The 26,303-nt window shown below is 45.7% G+C and overlaps 1 protein-coding gene across 1 annotated transcript in view; it reads right to left on the bottom strand.

Annotated features, from left to right (window-relative positions):
• LOC132393711 (FERM and PDZ domain-containing protein 1-like) overlaps window positions 1–24,184 on the bottom strand; it is a 141,913-nt gene extending 117,729 nt beyond the window's left edge. Inside the window, exons 1-2 of the mRNA XM_059969117.1 lie at window positions 24,084–24,184; window positions 11,853–12,004 (exon numbers count right to left, since the gene is read on the bottom strand). Coding sequence (XP_059825100.1) covers window positions 11,853–12,004; window positions 24,084–24,184 — 253 coding nt within the window. The remainder of the gene's footprint in view (window positions 1–11,852; window positions 12,005–24,083) is intronic.
• Window positions 24,185–26,303: the final 2,119 nt, after the last annotated feature.

Raw genomic sequence — 26,303 nt, 5'->3', positions numbered from 1 at the left:
TGCCGTGGCACAGGAGGTACAGTAAATCAGCTCCTCCCTGCTCGATATGCCGTGGCACAGGAGGTACAGTAAATCAGCTCCTCCCTGCTCGACATGCCGTGGCACAGGACGTAGAGTAAATCAGCTCCTCCCTGCTCGACATGCCGTGGCACAGGAGGTAGAGTAAATCAGCTCCTCCCTGCTCGACATGCGGTGGCACAGGAGGTACAGTAAATCAGCTCCTCCCTGCTCGACATGCCGTGGCACTGGAGGTAGAGTAAATCAGTTCCTCCCTGCTCGACATGCCGTGGCACAGGAGGTGGAGTAAATCAGTTCCTCCCTGCTCGACATGCCGTGGCACAGGAGGTAGAGTAAATCAGTTCCTCCCTGCTCGACATGCCGTGGCACAGGAGGGAGAGTAAATCAGCTCCTCCCTGCTCGACATGCCGTGGCACAGGAGGTAGAGTAAATCAGTTCCTCCCTGCTCGACATGCCGTGGCACAGGAGGTGGAGTAAATCTGTTCCTCCCTGCTCGACATGCCGTGGCACAGGAGGTAGAGTAAATCAGTTCCTCCCTGCTCGACATGCCGTGGCACAGGAGGGAGAGTAAATCAGCTCCTCCCTGCTCGACATGCCGTGGCACAGGAGGTAGAGTAAATCAGTTCCTCCCTGCTCGACATGCCGTGGCACAGGAGGTAGAGTAAATCAGCTCCTCCCTGCTCGACATGCCGTGGCACAGGAGGTGGAGTAAATCAGTTCCTCCCTGCTCGACATGCCGTGGCACAGGAGGTAGAGTAAATCAGCTCCTCCCTGCTCGACATGCCGTGGCACAGGAGGTAGAGTAAATCAGCTCCTCCCTGCTCAACATGCCGTGGCACAGGAGGTAGAGTAAATCAGCTCCTCCCTGCTCGACATGCCGTGGCACAGGAGGTACAGTAAATCAGCTCCTCCCTGCTCGACATGCCGTGGCACAGGAGGTACAGTAAATCTGCTCCTCCCTGCTCGATATGCCGTGGCACTGGAGGTACAGTGAATCAGCTCCTCCCTACTCGACATGCCGTGGCACAGGAGGTAGAGTAAATCAGCTCCTCCCTGCTCGACATGCTGTGGCACAGGAGGTAGAGTAAATCAGCTCCTCCCTGCTCGACATGCCGTGGCACAGGAGGTACAGTAAATCAGCTCCTCCCTGCTCGACATGCCGTGGCACTGGAGGTAGAGTAAATCAGTTCCTCCCTGCTCGACATGCCGTGGCACAGGAGGTGGAGTAAATCTGTTCCTCCCTGCTCGACATGCCGTGGCACAGGAGGTAGAGTAAATCAGTTCCTCCCTGCTCGACATGCCGTGGCACAGGAGGGAGAGTAAATCAGCTCCTCCCTGCTCGACATGCCGTGGCACAGGAGGTAGAGTAAATCAGTTCCTCCCTGCTCGACATGCCGTGGCACAGGAGGTAGAGTAAATCAGCTCCTCCCTGCTCGACATGCCGTGGCACAGGAGGTGGAGTAAATCAGTTCCTCCCTGCTCGACATGCCGTGGCACAGGAGGTAGAGTAAATCAGCTCCTCCCTGCTCGACATGCCGTGGCACAGGAGGTAGAGTAAATCAGCTCCTCCCTGCTCAACATGCCGTGGCACAGGTGGTAGAGTAAATCTGCTCCTCCCTGCTCGACATGCCGTGGCACAGGAGGTAGAGTAAATCAGCTCCTCCCTGCTCGACATGCCGTGGCACAGGAGGTACAGCAAATCTGCTCCTCCCTGCTCGATATGCCGTGGCACTGGAGGTATAGTGAATCAGCTCCTCCCTACTCGACATGCCGTGGCACAGGAGGTAGAGTAAATCAGCTCCTCCCTGCTCGACATGCCGTGGCACAGGAGGTAGAGTAAATCAGCTCCTTCCTGCTCGACATGCCGTGGCACAGGAGGTAGAGTAAATCAGCTCCTCCCTGCTCGACATGCCGTGGCACAGGAGGTAGAGTAAATCAGCTCCTCCCTGCTCGACATGCCGTGGCACAGGAGGTAGAGTAAATCAGCTCCTCCCTGCTCGACATGCCGTGGCACAGGAGGTACAGTAAATCAGCTCCTCCCTGCTCGACATGCCGTGGCACAGGAGGTAGAGTAAATCAGCTCCTCCCTGCTCGACATGCCGTGGCACAGGAGGTAGAGTAAATCAGCTCCTCCCTGCTCGACATGCCGTGGCACAGGAGGTACAGTAAATCAGCTCCTCCCTGCTCGACATGCCGTGGCACTGGAGGTAGAGTAAATCAGTTCCTCCCTGCTCGACATGCCGTGGCACAGGAGGTGGAGTAAATCAGTTCCACCCTGCTCGACATGCCGTGGCACAGGAGGTAGAGTAAATCAGTTCCTCCCTGCTCGACATGCCGTGGCACAGGAGGGAGAGTAAATCAGCTCCTCCCTGCTCGACATGCCGTGGCACAGGAGGTAGAGTAAATCAGTTCCTCCCTGCTCGACATGCCGTGGCACAGGAGGTGGAGTAAATCTGTTCCTCCCTGCTCGACATGCCGTGGCACAGGAGGTAGAGTAAATCAGTTCCTCCCTGCTCGACATGCCGTGGCACAGGAGGGAGAGTAAATCAGCTCCTCCCTGCTCGACATGCCGTGGCACAGGAGGTAGAGTAAATCAGTTCCTCCCTGCTCGACATGCCGTGGCACAGGAGGTAGAGTAAATCAGCTCCTCCCTGCTCGACATGCCGTGGCACAGGAGGTGGAGTAAATCAGTTCCTCCCTGCTCGACATGCCGTGGCACAGGAGGTAGAGTAAATCAGCTCCTCCCTGCTCGACATGCCGTGGCACAGGAGGTAGAGTAAATCAGCTCCTCCCTGCTCAACATGCCGTGGCACAGGAGGTAGAGTAAATCAGCTCCTCCCTGCTCGACATGCCGTGGCACAGGAGGTACAGTAAATCAGCTCCTCCCTGCTCGACATGCCGTGGCACAGGAGGTACAGTAAATCTGCTCCTCCCTGCTCGATATGCCGTGGCACTGGAGGTACAGTGAATCAGCTCCTCCCTACTCGACATGCCGTGGCACAGGAGGTAGAGTAAATCAGCTCCTCCCTGCTCGACATGCCGTGGCACAGGAGGTAGAGTAAATCAGCTCCTCCCTGCTCGACATGCCGTGGCACAGGAGGTAGAGTAAATCAGCTCCTCCCTGCTCGACATGCCGTGGCACAGGAGGTAGAGTAAATCAGCTCCTCCCTGCTCGACATGCCGTGGCACAGGAGGTAGAGTAAATCAGCTCCTCCCTGCTCGACATGCGGTGGCACAGGAGGTACAGTAAATCAGCTCCTCCCTGCTCGACATGCCGTGGCACTGGAGGTAGAGTAAATCAGTTCCTCCCTGCTCGACATGCCGTGGCACAGGAGGTGGAGTAAATCAGTTCCTCCCTGCTCGACATGCCGTGGCACAGGAGGTAGAGTAAATCAGTTCCTCCCTGCTCGACATGCCGTGGCACAGGAGGGAGAGTAAATCAGCTCCTCCCTGCACGACATGCCGTGGCACAGGAGGTAGAGTAAATCAGTTCCTCCCTGCTCGACATGCCGTGGCACAGGAGGTAGAGTAAATCAGCTCCTCCCTGCTCGACATGCCGTGGCACAGGAGGTGGAGTAAATCAGTTCCTCCCTGCTCGACATGCCGTTGCACAGGAGGTAGAGTAAATCAGCTCCTCCCTGCTCGACATGCCGTGGCACAGGAGGTAGAGTAAATCAGCTCCTCCCTGCTCGACATGCCGTGGCACAGGAGGTACAGTAAATCAGCTCCTCCCTGCTCGACATGCCGTGGCACAGGAGGTAGAGTAAATCTGCTCCTCCCTGCTCGACATGCCGTGGCACAGGAGGTACAGTGAATCAGCTCCTCCCTACTCGACATGCCGTGGCACAGGAGGTAGAGTAAATCAGCTCCTCCCTGCTCGACATGCCGTGGCACAGGAGGTAGAGTAAATCAGTTCCTCCCTGCTCGACATGCCGTGGCACAGGAGGTAGAGTAAATCAGCTCCTCCCTGCTCGACATGCCGTGGCACAGGAGGTGGAGTAAATCAGTTCCTCCCTGCTCGACATGCCGTGGCACAGGAGGTAGAGTAAATCAGCTCCTCCCTGCTCGACATGCCGTGGCACAGGAGGTAGAGTAAATCAGCTCCTCCCTGCTCAACATGCCGTGGCACAGGAGGTAGAGTAAATCAGCTCCTCCCTGCTCGACATGCCGTGGCACAGGAGGTACAGTAAATCAGCTCCTCCCTGCTCGACATGCCGTGGCACAGGAGGTACAGTAAATCTGCTCCTCCCTGCTCGATATGCCGTGGCACTGGAGGTACAGTGAATCAGCTCCTCCCTACTCGACATGCCGTGGCACAGGAGGTAGAGTAAATCAGCTCCTCCCTGCTCGACATGCCGTGGCACAGGAGGTAGAGTAAATCAGCTCCTCCCTGCTCGACATGCCGTGGCACAGGAGGTAGAGTAAATCAGCTCCTCCCTGCTCGACATGCCGTGGCACAGGAGGTAGAGTAAATCAGCTCCTCCCTGCTCGACATGCCGTGGCACAGGAGGTAGAGTAAATCAGCTCCTCCCTGCTCGACATGCGGTGGCACAGGAGGTACAGTAAATCAGCTCCTCCCTGCTCGACATGCCGTGGCACTGGAGGTAGAGTAAATCAGTTCCTCCCTGCTCGACATGCCGTGGCACAGGAGGTGGAGTAAATCAGTTCCCCCCTGCTCGACATGCCGTGGCACAGGAGGTAGAGTAAATCAGTTCCTCCCTGCTCGACATGCCGTGGCACAGGAGGGAGAGTAAATCAGCTCCTCCCTGCTCGACATGCCGTGGCACAGGAGGTAGAGTAAATCAGTTCCTCCCTGCTCGACATGCCGTGGCACAGGAGGTAGAGTAAATCAGCTCCTCCCTGCTCGACATGCCGTGGCACAGGAGGTGGAGTAAATCAGTTCCTCCCTGCTCGACATGCCGTTGCACAGGAGGTAGAGTAAATCAGCTCCTCCCTGCTCGACATGCCGTGGCACAGGAGGTAGAGTAAATCAGCTCCTCCCTGCTCGACATGCCGTGGCACAGGAGGTACAGTAAATCAGCTCCTCCCTGCTCGACATGCAGTGGCACAGGAGGTAGAGTAAATCAGCTCCTCCCTGCTCGACATGCCGTGGCACAGGAGGTAGAGTAAATCTGCTCCTCCCTGCTCGACATGCCGTGGCACAGGAGGTACAGTGAATCAGCTCCTCCCTACTCGACATGCCGTGGCACAGGAGGTAGAGTAAATCAGCTCCTACCTGCTCGACATGCCGTGGCACAGGAGGTAGAGTAAATCAGCTCCTCCCTGCTCGACATGCCGTGGCACAGGAGGTAGAGTAAATCAGCTCCTCCCTGCTCGACATGCCGTGGCACAGGAGGTAGAGTAAATCAGCTCCTCCCTGCTCGACATGCCGTGGCACAGGAGGTAGAGTAAATCAGCTCCTCCCTGCTCGACATGCCGTGGCACAGGAGGTAGAGTAAATCTACTCCTCCCTGCTCGACATGCCGTGGCACAGGAGGTAGAGTAAATCAGCTCCTCCCTGCTCGACATGCCGTGGCACAGGAGGTAGAGTAAATCAGCTCCTCCCTGCTCGACATGCCGTGGCACAGGAGGTAGAGTAAATCAGCTCCTCCCTGCTCGACATGCCATGGCACAGGAGGTAGAGTAAATCAGCTCCTCCCTGCTCGACATGCCGTGGCACAGGAGGTAGAGTAAATCAGCTCCTCCCTGCTCGACATGCCATGGCACAGGAGGTAGAGTAAATCAGCTGCTCCCTGCTCGACATGCCGTGGCACAGGAATTAGAGTAAATCAGCTCCTCCCTGCTCAACATGCCGTGGCACAGTAGGTAGAGTAAATCAGCTCCTCCCTGCTCGACATGCCGTGGCACAGGAGGTAGAGTAAATCAGCTCCTCCCTGCTCGACATGCCGTGGCACAGGAGGTAGAGTAAATCAGCTCCTCCCTGCTCGACATGCGGTGGCACAGGAGGTAGAGTAAATCAGCTCCTCCCTGCTCGACATGCCGTTGCACAGGAGGTACAGTAAATCAGCTCCTCCCTGCTCGACATGCCGTGGCACAGGAGGTACAGTAAATCAGCTCCTCCCTGCTCGACATGCCGTTGCACAGGAGGTACAGTAAATCAGCTCCTCCCTGCTCGACATGACGTGGCACAGGAGGTAGAGTAAATCAGCTCCTCCCTGCTCGACATGCCGTGGCACAGGAGGTAGAGTAAATCAGCTCCTCCCTGCTCGACATGACGTGGCACAGGAGGTAGAGTAAATCAGTTCCTCCCTGCTCGACATGCCGTGGCACAGGAGGTAGAGTAAATCAGCTCCTCCCTGCTCGACATGACGTGGCACAGGAGGTACAGTAAATCAGCTCCTCCCTGCTCGACATGCCGTGGCACAGGAGGTAGAGTAAATCAGCTCCTCCCTGCTCGACATGCCGTGGCACAGGAGGTAGAGTAAATCAGCTCCTCCCTGCTCGACATGCCGTGGCACAGGAGGTAGAGTAAATCAGCTCCTCCCTGCTCGACATGCCATGGCACAGGAGGTAGAGTAAATCAGCTGCTCCCTGCTCGACATGCCGTGGCACAGGAGGTAGAGTAAATCAGCTCCTCCCTGCTCGACATGCCGTGGCACAGGAGGTAGAGTAAATCAGCTCCTCCCTGCTCGACATGCCGTGGCACAGGAGGTACAGCAAATCAGCTCCTCCCTGCTCGACATGCGGTGGCACAGGAGGTAGAGTAAATCAGCTCCTCCCTGCTCGACATGCGGTTGCACAGGAGGTAGAGTAAATCAGCTCCTCCCTGCTCGACATGCCGTGGCACTGGAGGTAGAGTAAATCAGCTCCTCCCTGCTCGACATGCCGTGGCACAGGAGGTAGAGTAAATCAGCTCCTCCCTGCTCGACATGCCGTGGCACAGGAGGTAGAGTAAATCAGCTCCTCCCTGCTCGACATGCCGTGGCACTGGAGGTAGAGTAAATCAGCTCCTCCCTGCTCGACATGCCGTGGCACAGGAGGTAGAGTAAATCAGCTCCTCCCTGCTCGACATGCCGTGGCACAGGAGGTAGAGTAAATCAGCTCCTCCCTGCTCGACATGCCGTGGCACAGGAGGTAGAGTAAATCAGCTCCTCCCTGCTCGACATGCCATGGCACTGGAGGTAGAGCAGCTGCTTCATTGCTTCAGAAGCTCCGGGTTGATTCTGATCTCCAGTTTTGTCTGTGGTGAGATTGCATGACATTTTCCCTGCGTCGGCAGTACCTATAAAAACTATTCAGCAAACCCGCAGAAGTTTTTGTGTTTTATTGTTTTACAACAATGAATCACAGTAGATTTAATTTGGCTTTTTGACACTGAAAATACTCTTTTATGTCAGTAAAAACAATTTTCTGCAAATTGGTCTAAATTTATTACAATTATTAGATGCAAAATTCTACCCTTCAGGTCAGTATTTAATAGATGCGCTTTTGGCAGCAATTACAACCTTGATTCTGTGTGGATAGGACTCTATCAGCTTTGCACATCTGGACACTGAAATTTTTCCCCATTCTTCTTTACAAAACTGCTCAAACTCTGTGAGATTGCACAGGGATCATGAGTGAACAGTTCTCATTTGGATTTCGGTCTGGACTCTGACTTGGCCACTCAAAGCCATTAACTTTGTTGATTTTTAAACCATTCCTGTGTTGCTTTGGCTTTATGCTTGGGGTTATTGTCTTGCTGGAAAACAAATATTCTCCCAAGTCACAATCTGCAACAAGGTAGTGTTCTCTTGCAGACTGCATCAGGTTTTCCTCCAGGATTTCCCTGTATTTGCCACATTCATTTTACCCTCCACCTTCATAAGCCTTCCAGGGCCTGCTCCAGTGAATCATCCCCACAGCACGATGCAACCATCACCATGCCTCACGGTAGGGATGGTGAGTTTTTGATGACATGCGGTGTTTGACTTTGCCAAACATAGCATTTAGTCTGATGGCCAAAAACCTCAATTTTGTTTTCATCAGACCATAGAACCTTCTTCTAGCTGACTTCAGAGTCTCCTACGTGCCTTCTGGCAAACTCTCGCTGAGATTTCATGTGAGATTTTTTTCAAAAGTGGCTTTCTCTTTGCCACTCTCCCATAAAGCTGCATCCACTGAAGCACCCGGGCAACAGTTGTTGAATGTGCAGTCTCTGCCATCTCAGCCACTGAAGCTTGTAACACCTCCAGAGTTATCACAGGTCTCTTGGCCTCCCTCACTAGTCCCCTTCTTGCACAGTCATTCAGTTTTTGAGGACAACCTGCTCAAGGCAGATTTACAGCTGTGCCATATTCTTTCCATTTCTTGATGATTGACTTAACTGTACTCCAAGGGATATTCAGTGCCTTGGAAATGTTCTAACATCCATCTCCTGACTTGTGCTTTTCAATAACCTTTTCGTGGAGTTGCATGGAGTGTCTTTTGTCACCACAGTGTAGTTTTTGCCAGGATACTGACTCCCCAGCAGCTGGACCTTCCAGATACAGGAGTATTTTTACTACAATCAATTGAAACACCTTGACTGCACACAGGTGATCCCCATTTAACTAATTGTGTGACTTCTAAAACTGATTGGCTGCACCAGTGATGATTTGGTGTGTCATATTAAAGGGAGCTGAATACTTACGCAATCAATTATTTTTTGTTTTATACTCGTCATTAATTTAGATCACTTTGTAGCTTTCTATTTTTACTTTGACATGAAAGTCTTTTTCTGTTGATCAGTGTCAAAAAAGCCAAATTAAATCCCACTGTGATTCAATGTTGTAAAACAATAAAACATGAAAACTTCCAAGGGGGAGTGAGGGGGGGGTGATGAATACTTTTTATAGACATTGTACATGGGCTTCCCCTGAATGCCACTTCCCTAAGGGCACCACTATTATACTACACCTAGGAATGCCTAGCGTTCCATTCCGCGACTACATTTCAGGAAATCTGACCATATGACTGTCCTCCTTTTATCAGCATACAGGCAGAGGCTAAAGAGCTAGGCTCCAGAGATAAGGACAACAAAGAGGAAGGGCAATGGGATTGTTTCAAGTAGGTGGACCGGGCCATGTTCAAGGACTCAGAGGCTCTGGATGAATACGCCATAGTTGTCACAGACTTTATACATACAGTCATAGATGAATGTGTCCCTACAAACTCATTCCTCAAGCAGAAGCCCTGGGTGCACCAATCCACTGAGGGTCAGATCAGTAGTGTTCAAGTCTGGTGCCCCAGTAAAATACAATATGGTCAGATATGAGCTCCAGAAAGCCACGTCACATGCAAATTGGCAATTCCAGACTAAACTTGAATCTCTGAAGGATGCTAGACAGCTGTGGCAGGGCATTGAATGTTATCACCTCCTACAAAGTGAAACCAGGCAACATAATTGACAACAAGGCTTCGCTTCCCCCAAATGAGCTCGATGCCTTCTATGCTCACTTTGACCATCAAAACATGGAGGAACCTTCATGAACACCCACAGCTCCCAATAACCCTGTGATTTCAGTCTCTGAGGCCAATGAGAGAGCATCCTCCAGGAGGTTAAACCAACGGAAAGCATCTGGCTCAGACCCGGCACTTGGCCAAGAAATAAAGACCTGTGCTGATCAGCCAGCTAGAGTGTTCATTGATATCTTTAACTTCTTGCTTCAGCAGACTGAGATACCCATCTGCTTTGATTATATTGGTGCCCAAGAAGAACATGGTAACCTGCCTTAAAGACTATCATCCAACAGGACTTACACCCACAGTGACGATGTGCTTTGAGAGGTTGGTGTTGAACCATATCAACATCTGCCTGAGGAACAACTTGGATCTACTGCAGTTTGCCTACTGGAGCAACAGGTCAACAGCAGATGCCATCTCATTGGCTCTTCACTCAACCCTGGAACATCTCTCAATAGTGTACATCAGGATGCTCTTCATGGACTACAGCTCAGCATTCATTACTATCACCCTCTCAAAACTGATCAATAAGCTTCAAGACCTTGGCCTCAATACCTCCTGGTGCAATTGGATCCTCAATTTCCCAGTCAGATCAGACTGGTAACATATCTCCATAATCTCCAGCAGCACAGGTGCTCCACAAGGTCATGTGCTTAGCCCCTGCTCTGCTCAATGTACACTTATGACAGTGTGGATAAGCACAGCTCCAATGCTGTATTTAAGTTTGTTGGCATCACTGTTGTTGGCTGAATCAAAGATGCTGAAAAATTCAGCATATAAGAGTTAGATTGAAAATCTGGCTTGATGGTGTCATAACAACACCCTCTCCCCCAATGTCAGCAAGACCATGGAGCTGATTGTTGAATCAGGAGGAGGAAACCGGAGATCCATGAGCCCGTCTTCATCGGGGGATCAAAGGTGGAGATGGTCAGCAACTTCAAATTCCTCAGTGCTATCATCTCAGAGGATTGGTTCTAGGTCCAACATGTAAATGCCATTACAATGAAAGCATGGCAACACCTCTACTTTCTTGGAAGTTTGTGAAGATTCAGCATGTCATCTAAAACTCTGACAAACTTTTATAGATGTGCAGTGGAGATTGGTTGCATCACAGCCTGGTATAGAATGGATTGAATGAGAGAGCCTACAAAAAGTAGTGGATACACCTCAGTCCACTATGGGTAAGACTCTCCTCACCATAGAATGCATCTACAAAGAGTCTTGTTGCAAGAAAACATCATCCATCACAAGAGACCTCCACCACCCAGGCCATGCTCTCTTCTCGCTGCTGCCATCAAGAAGGAGGCACAGGAGCCTCAGGACCCACACCACCAGGTTCAGGAACAGTTATTACCCCTCAGCCAGTAGTGGGAGAGTCAGGAGAGTAGTGGGGTAGGTCAGGAGGGTAGACGGACAGGTCAGGAGGGTAGAGGGATGGATCAGGAGAGTAGATGGATGGGTCAGGAGGGTAGAGGGACTGGTCAGGAGGCTAGAAGGGCAGATCTGGAGGGTAGTGGGACAGTCTGGAGGGTAGAGGGATGGGTCAGGAGGGTAGTAGGCAGGTCATGAGGGAGGAGGGATGGGTCAGGAGGGCAGAGGGATGGGTCAGAAGGGTAGTGGAATGGGTCAGGTGAGTAGTGGAATGGGTCTGGAGGGTAGTCGGGCAAGTCAGGAGGGTAGTGGGGTGGGTCTGGAGGATGTTAAGGAACATGTGACAGGATAGATTGGAGGGAAATTGGATTGATGGGGTAGCTCTGTGAGCCAACATAAACTCAATGGGCTGAATGGATGGCTTCTACATCATTACCAAATTTGATATACAATACAAAATGGAAAGTATTAAATGACCTGCTTGTTTCATGTCCAAAGCTTTCTCTTCCTTTAACTGTACTAGAGTAAAAAGACAGACAAGAATCGGAGTGTTAATTTGATTTTGTGCATATGGTGCAGAACTGTAACACAACACTTTACAGTACCAGAGGCCCAGGTTCAATTCCTGCCACCGCCTATAAGAAGTTTGTATGTTCTCCCCGTGACTGCGTGGGTTTCCTCCGGGTGCTCCGGTTTCCTCCCACAGCACCAGTTGGTCTATTAATTGGTCATGGTAAATTGTCCTGAGATTAGGCTCGGGTTAAACTGGGGAGTGGGGGTGTAGGGTAGAGGTTTCTGGGTGGTGCAGCTCAAAGTTCCATGATGTACCCCAATAAATAAATATTTCATTGTCCAAGACAAAATGGTACTCTAGCGCTAAAACAATTGTCGGAGGCTTGTACAGGTATGGGAGGAATGCGAGAGCAAGGTCAGGAGAGATGATAGAGGCCCCTCTTTCCAATCCTCATGGCAATCATGTTTCAAATCCATCTGTGTCCCTGCTCTCCCCAGGTGTTTACCTGCAGTGACAGAGTTCACACATATCGGCGTGCCTTTTGATAGGAGAAATCCATAATCCAGGAGGGGATCTTTGTCAATCTTCACTGTTACTTTTAACGGGATATTTAGTTGGTTGCTGTTGGTAGGCGTTTCATCAGCAGTAGCTTGATTCCTTAAATCAGAAACAAAAAAATCTCATTTGACAAACGTTTTGAGTAACTTTTTGAAATAAATCGATCTGTCTCCACAGGATCTGTAACTTCCTTAGCAAAGGCCTATCTCATGGCATTTCCCTGATTCTACGCATCTGCCCTAGTCTTGAGTATTCCTTAAGCATCCAGCATTCAGGAGGAAGACTGCTGGTGGTTGTGAGCTTCCCACGAGCTCTGCTGAGGCCTGGAGCCTCTCGGGGAATCAGCAGAATAGATGTCGATGACTTACGACTCACTGAATCTCGAGCTCTGTCAATTCTTTGACACCATGGTGACCGTGTGGGCTTCCTGGTGCTCCGGATTCCTCCCACAGTCCAAAGGCATATCGGCTAGTAGTTTAATTGGACATTGTGTATTGTCCTGTGTTTAGACTAGGATTAAATTGGGGGGGGGGAATTGCTGGGCAATGAGGCTTGCAGGGCTGGAAGGGCCTATTCCACACTGTATCTCAATCAATTGCACCAGTTTCCACTGAGGATGTATATGTGAGGCTGGGAGAGAGAAGGCTGTGGAGTTCAGTGTGGTGAGGTATGTTGGGTTGTGACATATAGGGTAGTGGAACCACTTTAATCTGGTCGATGCCTTTCACTAACCTGGTCTGGCACCACGTGGCTTAATTACCTGGGTGTGCACTGGAACACATAATCATAAATGAACGATGAAGCTATTTGACTCTTTAAGCCTGGTCAGTGTTTTCATTTCAACACAAATTGATTTGCACATTTTGATATCCACACCCAACAGAAATCTCTCCATTTCACTCTTAATTGCCACAGAATTCACAACCTTTCAAGATGATGAGGTCATGGTTTCCATTTTTCTTTTTGCAAAAAGATGCTTCCTGCATTCCCTCCGAGAAATTTTAATGTTATGTTCTTTGTTTCACTGTATGGTTTCTACCACATATAACAAGTACTTTTGTGTCGGTAGGGATAATCTAGCAATATCCTTTAATCAAGGAAATTTTTAAAATTGAAACTAATTTTAAGTTAAACAGAAAAAGACATAGAGGGAATCTTTAGCTGTGTCTCTGAAACATTCTCATGTCCTTATTAGTTGCCTCCACAGACAGCATCGGCCCTCTCTTTGAGAAGGTGTCCCACCATTCCCCTCTCAGTCTGTCAGTGTTCAGTGATGGGTTAATTATTGATGCAAAATGTGGTAAATGGAAGCAGCCTCACAGCAATGATGATTCAAATAGAAAATTAATCATGGAGGGATTTTAAAGTAAGACTGAGCACTCTAAAATTGTGTATTCAGTTTTATTTTTCCTTTTTAATTTGGATTAGAGGTAATGGACTTGAATTTGCTTAGTGGGGACAGGGAGTATGCAGTCTGCTTTGTTGCATTTTTAACAGAGCTAGAACGTGTGAGCATAAGGAAAGTGCAGCTAGCTTGCCAAATACCAATGATATTTAATATAGCTCAGTTGGGTAACCCCACCCAGCACTACCAATACATCAGTCTAACACGCCTTGCACTGAGCTGTTATTCAGCTTTACTTCCTAATCCTGTATCACGGTTCCCCTGTGACTGCAGCTTTTGAACCACAGCTGCAGGAATTCCACAGAACAGCCTGGACTGCAGCAAGGAGCCTGGAGTGGAAGAGGCATTATTTTTGTCAGGTTAAATTTAATCTGACAGCAGCTTTGTCTCCCAATAGGAAGTGCGAGATAGACTCGCTCTGCAGATAAATAATTTATTTAAAGGTATCACAAAGACCAGATTATACACAAATCTCTTAGTGTATGAAAAGCACTCAGTGTTCTTCAAAGGTGTATAAAGGTTTGTAGTGGCGTGTAAAATCATGACAGCACAGAGAGGGTGCATCCCTTTCCAGGGCTGTGGGATCCAAAACCAGAGTTAAGGTGAGAGGAGTGCTATTTAAGCGGTACCTGAGCGACAGCTTTTTCACATGGATGCTGTTGGTTGCGTGAAATTATCTGGCAGGGAACGTGGATACTTTACAAATGTTTGAAAGACATTTGTACAGATGCATGGATAGGAAAGGGCTGAAGGAATGTAGCAGGCAAACGGGCTGAGCTGAGACAGGCAGAATGATCAGCATGCTCAGGATAGGCCGAACAGTCTCCATCTGCTCTGCATAACTCTATGATTCTAAAGGTTTCATTTCTTCAGTTGCAAGAAGTATGAATATTTTTCATGAAAAAGGTATATTTATAAATCCAGAAATGAAACAATATTATAGGAAGTGCTCATTAAGTAAGGGCAAGATCATTTGTGAGAAAGCAACTACTATCCATCACTGTAAACACTTGTTCTCTTCATCAGTGGCCCATATACATAGCATTTAGAGATTGTTTTATGGTTGTTCATCCATACCACTCCAGCAGCACAGCCTAAACCTGCAATCTCTATCAGCAAGAAGTACAGGGTCAGCAGACACAAGTGGAAGCATCAGTACATGTCCTTCTCAAAGCTACAAGCCCACTCTAGCCGGAAACCTATGACTCATCCTTCATGAATGCTGAGTCGAATTTCTGTAGCTGTATGTAACCTCACTGTAGGGGTACCTTCATTAGAGGAAATGCAGTGGTTCAAGATCACAACTCACCACCGCTTTCTCAAAGGCACTTGTCTTACCAGTGACAAGCAAATTGTGCAAATGAATTTTTAAATCATTTTTAAACAAGATGCAGGTTTAATAAGCTAACTGGACAGTGTGACCCATCGAGGCTCAGGATTAGTGAGTTCCCTCTGTTACGTACTCGTGACACATGACAGTGGAGCCCTTGTCATGTGACTGGGGTTAAAGCTGTACTGGACTTGAGGTGATGGTCTTGTGATGGTGGAGTGACATCATTTTCCCGCCAGTAGAGATCATGTGACGGGTTTTTTTTTACAGGTTATAAAAGGTAGACCCCACCCTGTGAGGAGGGGCAGTTCGTGGCTGGATTTGCCAGGTTGACTTCATGCCACTGCGTGTTTGAAGTGATGACGCAGTTTAGCTGAAGGATGAAGTTTTTATTTAATGTCTAAAGTTTAAAAGGTCATTGCCAGCAGGTTCTTTATGATTCTGTTAGTTTGAGAATTAGAGGAGAGTGAAGATTCAAAGTTGGAAGTTAAAGATCGAGGAGAATCGCTTTCTACGGTGAAACGGGGGTGACCTTCGTTTGATCCTTATTTAGAAGGATTACGTTGACTATCTTCGTGTTAATCCCTGGGTAACCAGAAAGGATTGAAGGTAGTGGAGAAGGAAAGGTCAGTGCCTTTAAGCCGTTCTGTTTCGTAAATTCTTCGTGGGAAGTTCGACGTCGGGGATCGAAGCAAGCGACGTGAAAGAGAACCTAAATCGTCCTATAAAGTCTCTCCCTTTAAATGGACTGTGAGCATATCGAACTTTTGGCAATACCACTTTAAAGAACTGTTTTGGAATATCACTTTACGAACTGTTTGAACAGCCGCTCAGCAGCTGTTTCCGGTTACGGTAGTGTTTGTTTACTTTTGGGGGGTTTGTTTTCTGTGTTTAATAAACGTGTTGTTTGTTATAAGAAACCCTTGCCGATCTCATATATTTATTGTTGCCTGAATACGTAACACCTCCTTCATCTATAACAAGAAAGATGCCACAGCATAGAACCTATATATCAAGAGAGTGCTAAATATTCTTAACAATGTGCACCACCTTGCAAATGTCCAACTTACCTAATGCATTGTAGAGGTTTCTAAGTTTATCTCATCACTGTGTTAACCATCTGTTACTCTAAACCTCTTCCCAGAGATTAACTCAGCTATTTCTAATCACACACATTGTCTTTAGTTCATCATTGTGTTCTGCCCACATGAGCTCATCTGAAATGTCACTTCTCAAATCATTTCAGTGATTTTTCTTCCCCAATTGGGAAAATTAATTGCCAAAATTAAAGGCTGCATTTTGTATTTAAGCTCAATATTGACAATAAAATTATGCATTTGGCATATATCTATTTTCCTACTATAATTCGGTCACCTTTCCAATCATACTTTGTTAATATTCTTTCTTATTAATCTGCCAATCATGGGATGCAGAAGTAAATAACGAAAGCCTTTTTGAATGAGCACAGACTCATGAAGATATTCCCACATTACTGATTGGTCCAGAATTCCAGCTTAACTGAACAATGGTGAAAAGGAGCAAACCAGACTGAATGATGTGTGGTTTGGTGGATAACTTGTTAGTGAATTTTCAAGCAAGGAGTAAAGATGTTCATATGCTCCTATCAGGGTAGCCTGAACATTGTCCAAGTCCCAGGGTGTGTAATCAGACACTATATAATAGACAGAGGAACTCAGAATAGAAACAACTGCTATCACTCCAACTTCAGCCTTGTAATAGATGGAAGGAAATTGATGAATCGGCAAAATATTTTAGCCTAAGATTCTAGCCAAGGGAAAGAAATGAGGTCCTGACATTATTTTATTTTTCCAGAAACGAGTACTGCTGCCAGCATTTATTGCCTGAGATCTGCCCATGAGAAGGAGATGGTGATAAAAGATCAAATGTGTGAGTTGGAGGGGAAGCTGCAAAGAGTGTTGTTCTCGTTCATGCTGTCTTTGTCTTCTTGGTGGTACAGATTGCGGGTATGGGAGCACTGTTCCAGTATTGTGCTGTATGTTTGAAAATGCCTCATGCATTGTGCATCAGTAGTGAAAGGAAACAAGTGCTGAGGCGGTTGATGGAGTAGCATTTAGGTGAACTGTTTCATCCTGACTGACATTGCTGGCATTACACTCATCCACAGTGACTTTTGCCACATAGGTGATGAACAGGCTTTGGAGAGTCTGCAGGTGAGTCACTAGCCATCGGATACCCAACTCTGACCTATTCTGGAAGACACAGTGTTTGAGTCATATGCTATTCAATAATTATCCCCAGCATATTGATGGTGGGGTCTCAGCATTGGTAATATGATTGAATGGCAAAGGTAAATACCAAAGAGCTCTGGCTGGATGCCACTTCTGTGGTATAAATATACTTTGTCACATATCAGCTCATGCTTGAATGTTATTGAGGTTTAGCTGCATGTGGGAATGAGCTGCTTCACTTGCTGAAATTTGTAACAGGAGCGGAACATTATTCAATCATCAACAAATATCCCAATTGTCCCCAAAATCATCAGCAAATATCCCAATTGTCCCCACAATCATCAGCAAATATCCCAACTTAATCCCAAAATCATCAGCAAATATTCCAATTCTCCCAATAATCATCAACAAATATCCCAATTGTCCCCAAAATCATCAGCAAATATCCATACTTATCCTTAAAATCATCAGCAAATATCTCTATTGTCCCCACAATCATCAGCAAATATCCCAATTTACCCCCACAATCATCAGCAAATATCCCAATTGTCCCTACAATCATCAGCAAACATCCCTTCTTATCCCCACAATCATCAACAAATATCCCAATTGTCCCCAAAATCATCAGCAAATATCCCAATTGTCCCCAAAATCATCAGCCAACATCCCTACTTGTGACCCAATGATGAAAGAAAGATCATTGGTGAAGCAGCTGAAGCCAGTTGAGCTGAGGACCTTCAAAAGCCAAGTCCTGGTCTAGGATGATGAATTGTTGATGGCCTTCCTTTCTGTGAGGTAAATCTCAAGCCACTGCAGAGTTTTCCCTTTGATTTCCCTGAATTTCAGTTTCACCAGAAAACCTTGATGTTATGAATAGTCCCCTCTGGAGTTCAGCTCTTTGGACATGCCTGGCCCAAGCTGTTGATGAATAGTTCTAGTCAAGCCCAAACTGAACATTGGAAATAGGGTGGAAATTGGTGAGTATGTCCTTCCTGATAGCACTGTCGATGATAAATCTCATGACATGCTGGGTAGTTTACTGGATCTGACTGTGAGGGAACTACGAAATGGATTTTCCATGTGGTGATTACCAGTGTTCAATGAGGAAGCTATGACTCTGAGTTTGAGTTTAATGTCATGTGATGTAATTCTAAGATCTTCCTGAGTGAATATGTCAGCAGGATGTGTCCACCATGAATCTGTCATGGTCATAAATCTAAGTCATAAAACTGGGGTATGAGGTGGAAACATTCTGACACTCAAACATGACTAAGTCTGTGTCAAATGTAGTCAACTTGTAGAGAAGGAGGATTAGGGGAGAGGGTTAATATGATTGACAATGAACAGGACGAGAAAAGCAGAGCATCAAAATGCACACAAACTGACTGTATTGAAGTGGCACAATGGACCTATTTCCCATGAGGGTGAGGATGATGATTAACAGAAGGATAACCAGAATGCTGGAGGTTGTCCAAGGGAAGAGAAAGAGGATAAAGTGATAGATAAATGGAATTCAAAGTCAAGCTGACTGATAGTCCTTTGTACACATCATCAAAGTGGTATGTGGCATATTCACTACATTACACAAGTGAAAATTATAATTCAACAGGTTAAAAATTATATTTGGAGGGAGAGGAAGATGTAATCTCTGCTTTCATGCTGGGTAGGAAAGAATAGACAAGAGGTCCTATTGAAAATAAGGCCCCATGGATTATTTTTTTAGTCCATTAGCCGTAAGTGCAAACTGGAAAAGGCTCAGCATATCTGGGAGACAAATAAGTGAAAGAAGTGTAGAAGTCGTGATAAGGCTAGGGTAAACAGGTAAAGATAAAGTGCAGACCACCTGGGCAAGAAAGATCTTTAAAGAGCATAGTTTCCCTTTGCATACCAGGGTCTGGGGATGGGATAAACAGTCCAAGGCACACACACCAACTAAGGGACAATTGCTTTACTAACTTCAAAGTATCATCTGTTGTCAGCTTGTAGTTTCTATTGGTATTTAACACCTCTGATCTCCATCTTGGAGGCTGACATCAGAACATCTTTCAAGAGGATGAACCCTTGCAAGGTATCAGCTGCTGACCTGGTTATAATCGGAAAATGTGTGCCAACCAACTTGAGTGTTCAAAGACATCTTCAATCTCTCACTGCTGAAGATCAGAGGTTCCCACATGCTTTAAAAAGGTGACAATCATACCACTTCTCAAGAAGAACAGGGCAAGCTGCCTCAGCAACTATTGCCCAGAGGCATTCACATCTACTGTAACAAAGTGCTTTGCAAAGTTGGTCATAGCTAGAATCAACTCCTACCTAAGCAAGGAGCTGGACCTGCTGCAATTTGCCTATCGCCACGATAGAGCTACACCCAATACAGTCTCATTGGCTCTCCACTCAGCCTTGGATCACCTGGATACTTATGGTAATACTTACATCAGGCTGCTGTTTATTGATTACAGCTCAGTGTTCACCTATAATCAACAAGCTCCAAAACCTGACCCTCTGTACCTCCCTTGGCAACTGGATCATTGACTTCGTCGTCAGGAGACTGTGCAGATCAGAAATAGCATCTCCTCCTCACTGACAAGCAACATTGGTGAATCTCCAGAATGCCTTCTTAGCCCACTGTTCTACTCTCTCTATACACATGACAGTGCTGAAAAGCACAGCTCAACCACTGGCTATAAACTTGCTGACAACACAACGATTGTTGGCAGAATCTCAGACGGTGATGAGGAGGTGTACAGGAGTGAGGTAGATCAGTTCGCTGAGTGGTGTCGCAACAACAACCTTGCACTCAATGTTAGTAAGAATTGATTCAAGGAATTGATTGTGGACTTCAGGAAGGGTAAGTCGAGGGAACACAAATCCATCCTCATCAAGAGATCAGCAGTGGAAAGAAAGAGCAGTTTCACGTTCCTGGGTGTCAAAGTCTCTGAGGGTCTATCCCGGGCCCAACATATTGATGCAATCACAAAGGCAAGGCTGCAGCTATATTTCATGAGGAGTTTGAGGAGAAACGGTACGTATGTCACCAAAGACTCTCACAAGTGTACAGATGTACCATGGAAAGCATTCTAACTGATTCTATCACCATCTGGTACAGAGGAGCCCCTGCACAGGGTCAGAAAAAGCTGCAGGGAGTTATAAACTCAGCCAGCTTCATCACAGGCACGAGCCTCCCCAGCATGAAGGACATCTTCAAAAGGCAATGCCTCATGAAGGCAGCATCCGTCATTATAAACCACCTTCACCCAGGACATGCCTTCTTCTCATTGCTACCATCAAGGAGGAGGTACAGGAGCCTGAAGACACACACTCAACGTTTCAGGAACAGCTTCTTCTCCTCTGCCATCAGATTTCTGAATGGACATTGAACCCATGAACACTACCTCACTAGTTGTCTTCTCTTTTTGCACAACTTATTTAATGTAATTTTTATGGATGTTTTTTATTATTATTAATATTTTAATATTATGTATTACAATGTACTACTGCCACAAAACAACAAATTTCATGACATATGCCAGTGATATCAGACCCGATTCTGATTCTGGAGATGGAACACTGTTGGAATTGTGCATGAGTATTTGGCTGTTAAAGGGGAAAGTACATAAATGCAGAGATTAAACAGGAAGGCAGGGAAGGCGATGCATTTAATTACTTCTTTTGATTTGGATAGGGATAAACAGATAAGTTCATGTTAGAAAAGTTGCCAGATTCTGGAGATACTCTACAACAATAGCTTTCTGCAACATCATGTCACAGCATCAACAAGATGAAAAACCGTAACTTTTTGCTCATTTTATTTGTGACTTCAGGTGACAAGGTGAAAACCCAACATCCCAAGACAATGCATGTTCAGAGGAAATCAATGGTGCAGGTCACATCATGACACATCAGTTTTAAGCCTCATTTTTTGTGATTCATGCATTAATCTGAAACAAGGAAGAATGGATCAACAGTATGGTCTAACTTCTCAGTGGAAAGAGTTTGCTTGTAGGCCACCCTCATCACTTGCTTCCTATCGCATAAGGGGAAAGTGATGAAGGGGTGAATAAACAAGGATTTGAGCAGGTGCTTTGAAAGAAATTGAAGATACTCTTCACATTTTATGGGTGTGAGGAGCAATTTACAGGAAGAGTGATCGTTTAAGGCAAGTTTTATTCAGCAAAATGAAGAGGATTCTGCAAAAGTATTCATTTTTCATGACTCTATTGGGTGCTTAAAGTGATGGTGATATGAGTCTAGGTATGAGCAGTATACTTCTGCTGCTGAAGTCTTCGTATCATGCCTGATGGAAGTAAATTCCTTCTTTCTTTCTCCAACTTTGCACACCCAGAAGTATTTCAAAGCTGGCATCATCAGAGCACAATCTCTGAAGGTCTTGAGCCCCTTCTTATAAATTTGCTCTCTCTTTCCAAAACCTCCCCAATGCCTCCAATTGTTACCTTTGAATTGACTCTTTAACTCATCAAACTGTGATCACATCACGCAGGCGCACATTGTGTTTCTGATGTGCAAATTTCAAAGAAAAATTATTATTGAAGTATGTATATGTCACTATATACTACCCTGAGGTTCATTTTCTTGCAGACATTAACAGCAAAACAAAAAATACAACAGAATCAATGAAAAATTACACACAAAGACTGATAAGCAACCAATGTACAAAAGACTAAGTGTGCAAATACAAAATAGTAATGATAGAACAGAGCAGCGGAATACAATACAATCAATGGATGAATATGAAACGTGTAAGTACAGTAACATCAGCAAGCAAAGAAAATAGATCATAGTGTAATAAAGAGAAAACTTTTAACAGAATTTACTTAAAGTCTTAACCAAACAGCGCTCAACTGTAAAAATATAACAAAGGAAATTAACACTTTTGCTATACTCATATTAACATATGAATTTTTGGCATAATATCTTGATTTGAAATTAATCTGGAAATTTACAAAGAAAAGCACAAACTGAAATGACAAAGTTTAGAATATGCTTAGATTAACACCACCTCAGACAGACCGAGCAAGAGGAATAACAGACATAAAAACTTTACACAACAGACAGATAAAACTTCTAAGGAAATTTTTTTCATCAACAAAAGCAGTATTCAGCACTCCATGTAAACACATGCAATACCGATTAAAAAGCACACACACCAAATTTAAATGAAGAACTTAACAACACAGAAGAAAAAGTTAACCAATGGAAGAGCATGACCCTCATGATCTGAGCAGACTAGATGTCAACAAGGAAGCATTGAACACCTGGCTCAGAGTCGGAGACTCTTCCTGTAAACAGAGGAGTTCCTTGTGGCAATACAGGACCAGGTGTTATAATACAAAAAAAATTCAAAACTACATAATAAAAGACCTATAAACTCAAGATGATAAATACAGAAAATCCCAAGAGAAATCAGAAAGAATCCAAAGTATTACAGGATCCTGTAGCAGTTTCATTCAATCTGATTACGTACACAGGCACAATCAAATGGCAAGCATCATTCACCAAAATCTTGCTTTAAAATACAAATTCACAAAAGGCACCATACTTACCATAAATACAACCCAGTTTGTGAGTCAGAGTCCTACAAATCACATTACGACTGATCCATTATTACAGATAGAACAATCCATAATAACCATCTGGATATAATATTACAGGATAGGTGATGCATTTTGGAAGGACAAACCAGAAGGCTGAGTACAAGGTTAATGTTCAGTAACTTAAGAGTGTGGATGAACAGAGGGACCTTGGGGTTCAAATCCATACATCCCTCAAGGTCGCTGCGCAGGTTGATAGGGTAGTTAAGAAGGCCTATGGGATGCTAGGCTTCATTAATAGGGGGATTGAGTTCAAGAGTAGAGAGGTCATGTTGCAATTCTACAAATCTCTGGTGAGACCGCACTTAGGGTATTGTGTTCAGTTCTGGTCATCTCATTATAGGAAGGATGTGGAAGCTATAGAGGGGGTGCAGAGGAGATTTACTAGGATGTTGCCTGAATTGGAGGGAAAAACAAGTCTTATGAGGCAAGGTTAGCAGAGCTGGGACTTTTTTCTTTGGAGCGTAGAAGAATGAGAGGGGACTTGATAGAGGTCTACAAGATTATGAGAGGCATAGATAGGGTGGATAGTCAGTACCTGTTTCCCAGGGCATGAATAGCAAACACCAGAGGGCATATGTACAAAGTTAAGTCAGGGAAGTTTACAGGAGAAATCAGGGTTAAGTTTTTCTACATAGAGGGTTGTGGGTGCCTGGAATGACTTGCCAGGGATGGTGGTGGAGGCTAAACCATTAGGGGTATTTAAGAGCCTCTTGGACAGGCACATGGATGAAAGAAAAATAGAGGGTTACGGGATAGTGTGGGTTTAGTACTTTTTTTAAGGAATATATGGGTCAGCATAACATCGAGGGCTGAAGGGCCTGTACTGTGCTGTAGTATTCTAGTGTTCTAGTGTAAACAAGCTGGATAAACCTGGTGGTTTGGGATCTAATACTCCTGTACCTCATTCCCAATGGCAACACTGTGAAGAGAACATGGCCTGGATGGTGGGGCCCTTGAAGATAGGTGTTGTTTTCTTGGGGCAGTGCTTTTGTAAATGTGCTCAATGGTGGCAAGGACTTGGCCTGTGATGGACTGGGCTGTATCCATTACGCTTTGTAGATTTTTCTGTATAAGGGCATTGGTATTTCCATACCAGGCCATGGTGCAACCAATTAAGATATTTCCCCCACCGTGGATCTATAGAAGCTTGAGGTGACACGCTGAATCTGCATAAACCTCTAAGATAGTGCAGGTGTTGCCCTGCCTTCTTTGAAATGGCACTTGTGTGCTGGGCCCAGCACAGATCCTTTGATATGATAATGCCAAGGAATTTAATTTGCTTTGCAGGTGCAAACCCCAATGATCAGATAATAATTTGGTATTCATATTAAAAAGTGCATTGATGCACAGTAATAAATTCAGATCATTCCTCATCCATATGAATGAATAAATATGTCCGCAAACAGGAAAAGCTAAAATATATTAAATATTCCTTCAAAGACTAAACAAGGTACCCACTATGAACTGTGACACTATGTAGGATACATTAAAAACAGAATGAGTGATCATACATATTAATCTAGTGGATAATGAGTTATTATAAAATACAGCTGCATATTTACTTCCATTCTAGTAAATAACCCACTAGCAAGCAGTCAGATTTTAACATTTATAAATCTCTCACCTCTGTGAGCTATCTCGTGTAAGGCAAAGCCACTTTGATACCATTTGCTCCACTTTATGCGATTTGCGAACTTGGACCATGTTGTCCTCTGGTTCTTCCATTTAACTGCCGAAGATTCAGATTGGTGTTAATACATTATTTATATTATTTGTAATATCTACTTTAATGAAACAGTATTAATCTAATCAAGGCAGAAACAGCATTAGTACATACTCTATAAAAATACCTCAGTGACATTCTCAGTAAGAATGCCCACTACTACACCAGTAGGATTATTTTCCTATTTCCCACACCTGCCATCATCAGTAGGATTGATATCTAACACCATATAGATTCTCCCAACTGAGAACAAGTTGGAGATCAATAGGTATATTGAGCTCTCACATAAAATGACAGCAGGCAGAGGAAATCTTTGTGCCATATTTCATGCAAAATGCAGCTCATTTTTCTTGGTCAAGGTCATTTTCAGCATGGCAGCCTTTAATTCTTCAGAATTAAATCCTCTTGTGCTCGGCGTAAAGGAGCATCTTAAAGGGCAAAGTATAGTGAAAGTAAGAGAGCAAGTTCAGGCTCGAGTGTTGGAAATTAGTTAGGAAATGAGGAGGCCTCCGCCTGACCCTTTCTGTTGGATAAATCAATGTTTTATCACCAATGCCATCCAAAGACTCATGACCAACCTGCTTCCTAAGGAAGCCAGGTAAATGGGACAGGATCAAGATCTATATCCTTCATATCCCTCTGGTCTTTATCTTGTCAAGCTCTACCCAAGAGGTCAGAGAGAGAGAATTTCTGACATTGGTAAGTGTCTCCCACTGGTAGGCATGGTAACATGATAATTAAGTTAGTAGACTAACAACTGGACTAGAATTCTAAACCACTGAAGCAGGGCCAAGATGTAAATCCACTCTAGCCACTGGGAAATTAAGTACAAGCGATTAAATATACTTGTAGCTTATAAGAGAAGACAGCTAGTCTCAGTAATGATAACCATGAAATAACTGAAGTGTGTCCTACCTGGTGTGACATATTTGACTTGAAACCCAGCGAAGTTATCAACTCTTACTGTACCCTCAGTTCAGGGCCAATAATAGGTATACAATAAAATGCTGATACCATTTACACCTTGAGAATGAATCACCAAAAATCAAAGTTTCCATCACCTTTTCATACATTTCTGTGCCTTAGAGAGGTATTTTGAACATCCATTAAATTCCATTTGGTATAGCAAACTGTCAGATACATAAGGGTGCAGGAAATTGCTCGATTGAATGAAGCTTGCAGAACAAACATACGTTGTAATAATAAATACAACAATAAATAGATTGACAAGTGTGACGACGATTGAAAGATGCAAGGTGCAGGAGCACAAATTGAGGCAGTGAAAAAATAAATGCTGAATGTTTGTACAATAATGGAAGAGTTAGAATTAAGGGTTCAAGAACTTTGTAGCATTACTGGGAAAGAGAGTAAAAGACATGACTGGTTCAGAAGTCTGAGAGCAATGGGGAAGAAACTATTCTTGAGTCTGGTCAACCAAGCTTTCAAACTCTTGTACCTTATCCTAGAAGAAAGGGAAGCAAATGGCCAGGGTGATACTCTCGGCTCCTGATGTAATGCACCATAAGGATGAACTGGATGGAAGGAAGTGATGAGCCAGTGATAGACTGGCTTCCCTCTACAAGTTCCAAGGTCCAGTGCAGAGCAGTTGCATACCAGGTTGAAGTACTGCCCATCATGATTCTTTCAATAGCACATTCGTAGATTTTTGAGAGAACCTTCGTGGAAAAGCTAAACATTCTCAGGTGCCTGAGAAAGTAAGCTGATATATTTCCTTTGCCTCTGCATCAGTATGAAGGGAGCTGGAGAAGATAGTGGTGATACAGATGCCTCGGAATTTGAAGCTGTTGCCCGTTTCTACAGCTCCTCTACTAATGAGGATAGGTTTGCTGTCAACACTTTCAACCTTAGGTCAACAACCATTTCTGCTTGCAGGACACTTAAACAGTCTAATGTTTTGGGTTGGCGATATTCAAACATTCACTGCCTTTTATATGTAAACGTATCTCTTTATTTAACTCCTTAAAGAATACAGGTAATTGATGGGAGAATGATGAGAGGATGCTTCTCCTTGTGGTGGCTTGCAGTTGGAACAGAAAATTTAATGCAAGTTAAGAAACAGGTCAGAAATAGGCCGATCTACTCCTCAAGCTTCCGACTTAA

Source organism: Hypanus sabinus, chromosome 5, assembly GCF_030144855.1.
Source record: "Hypanus sabinus isolate sHypSab1 chromosome 5, sHypSab1.hap1, whole genome shotgun sequence".
In the NCBI taxonomy this organism is placed as follows: domain Eukaryota; kingdom Metazoa; phylum Chordata; class Chondrichthyes; order Myliobatiformes; family Dasyatidae; genus Hypanus; species Hypanus sabinus.
This window is presented reverse-complemented; position numbering and strand designations above follow the sequence as displayed.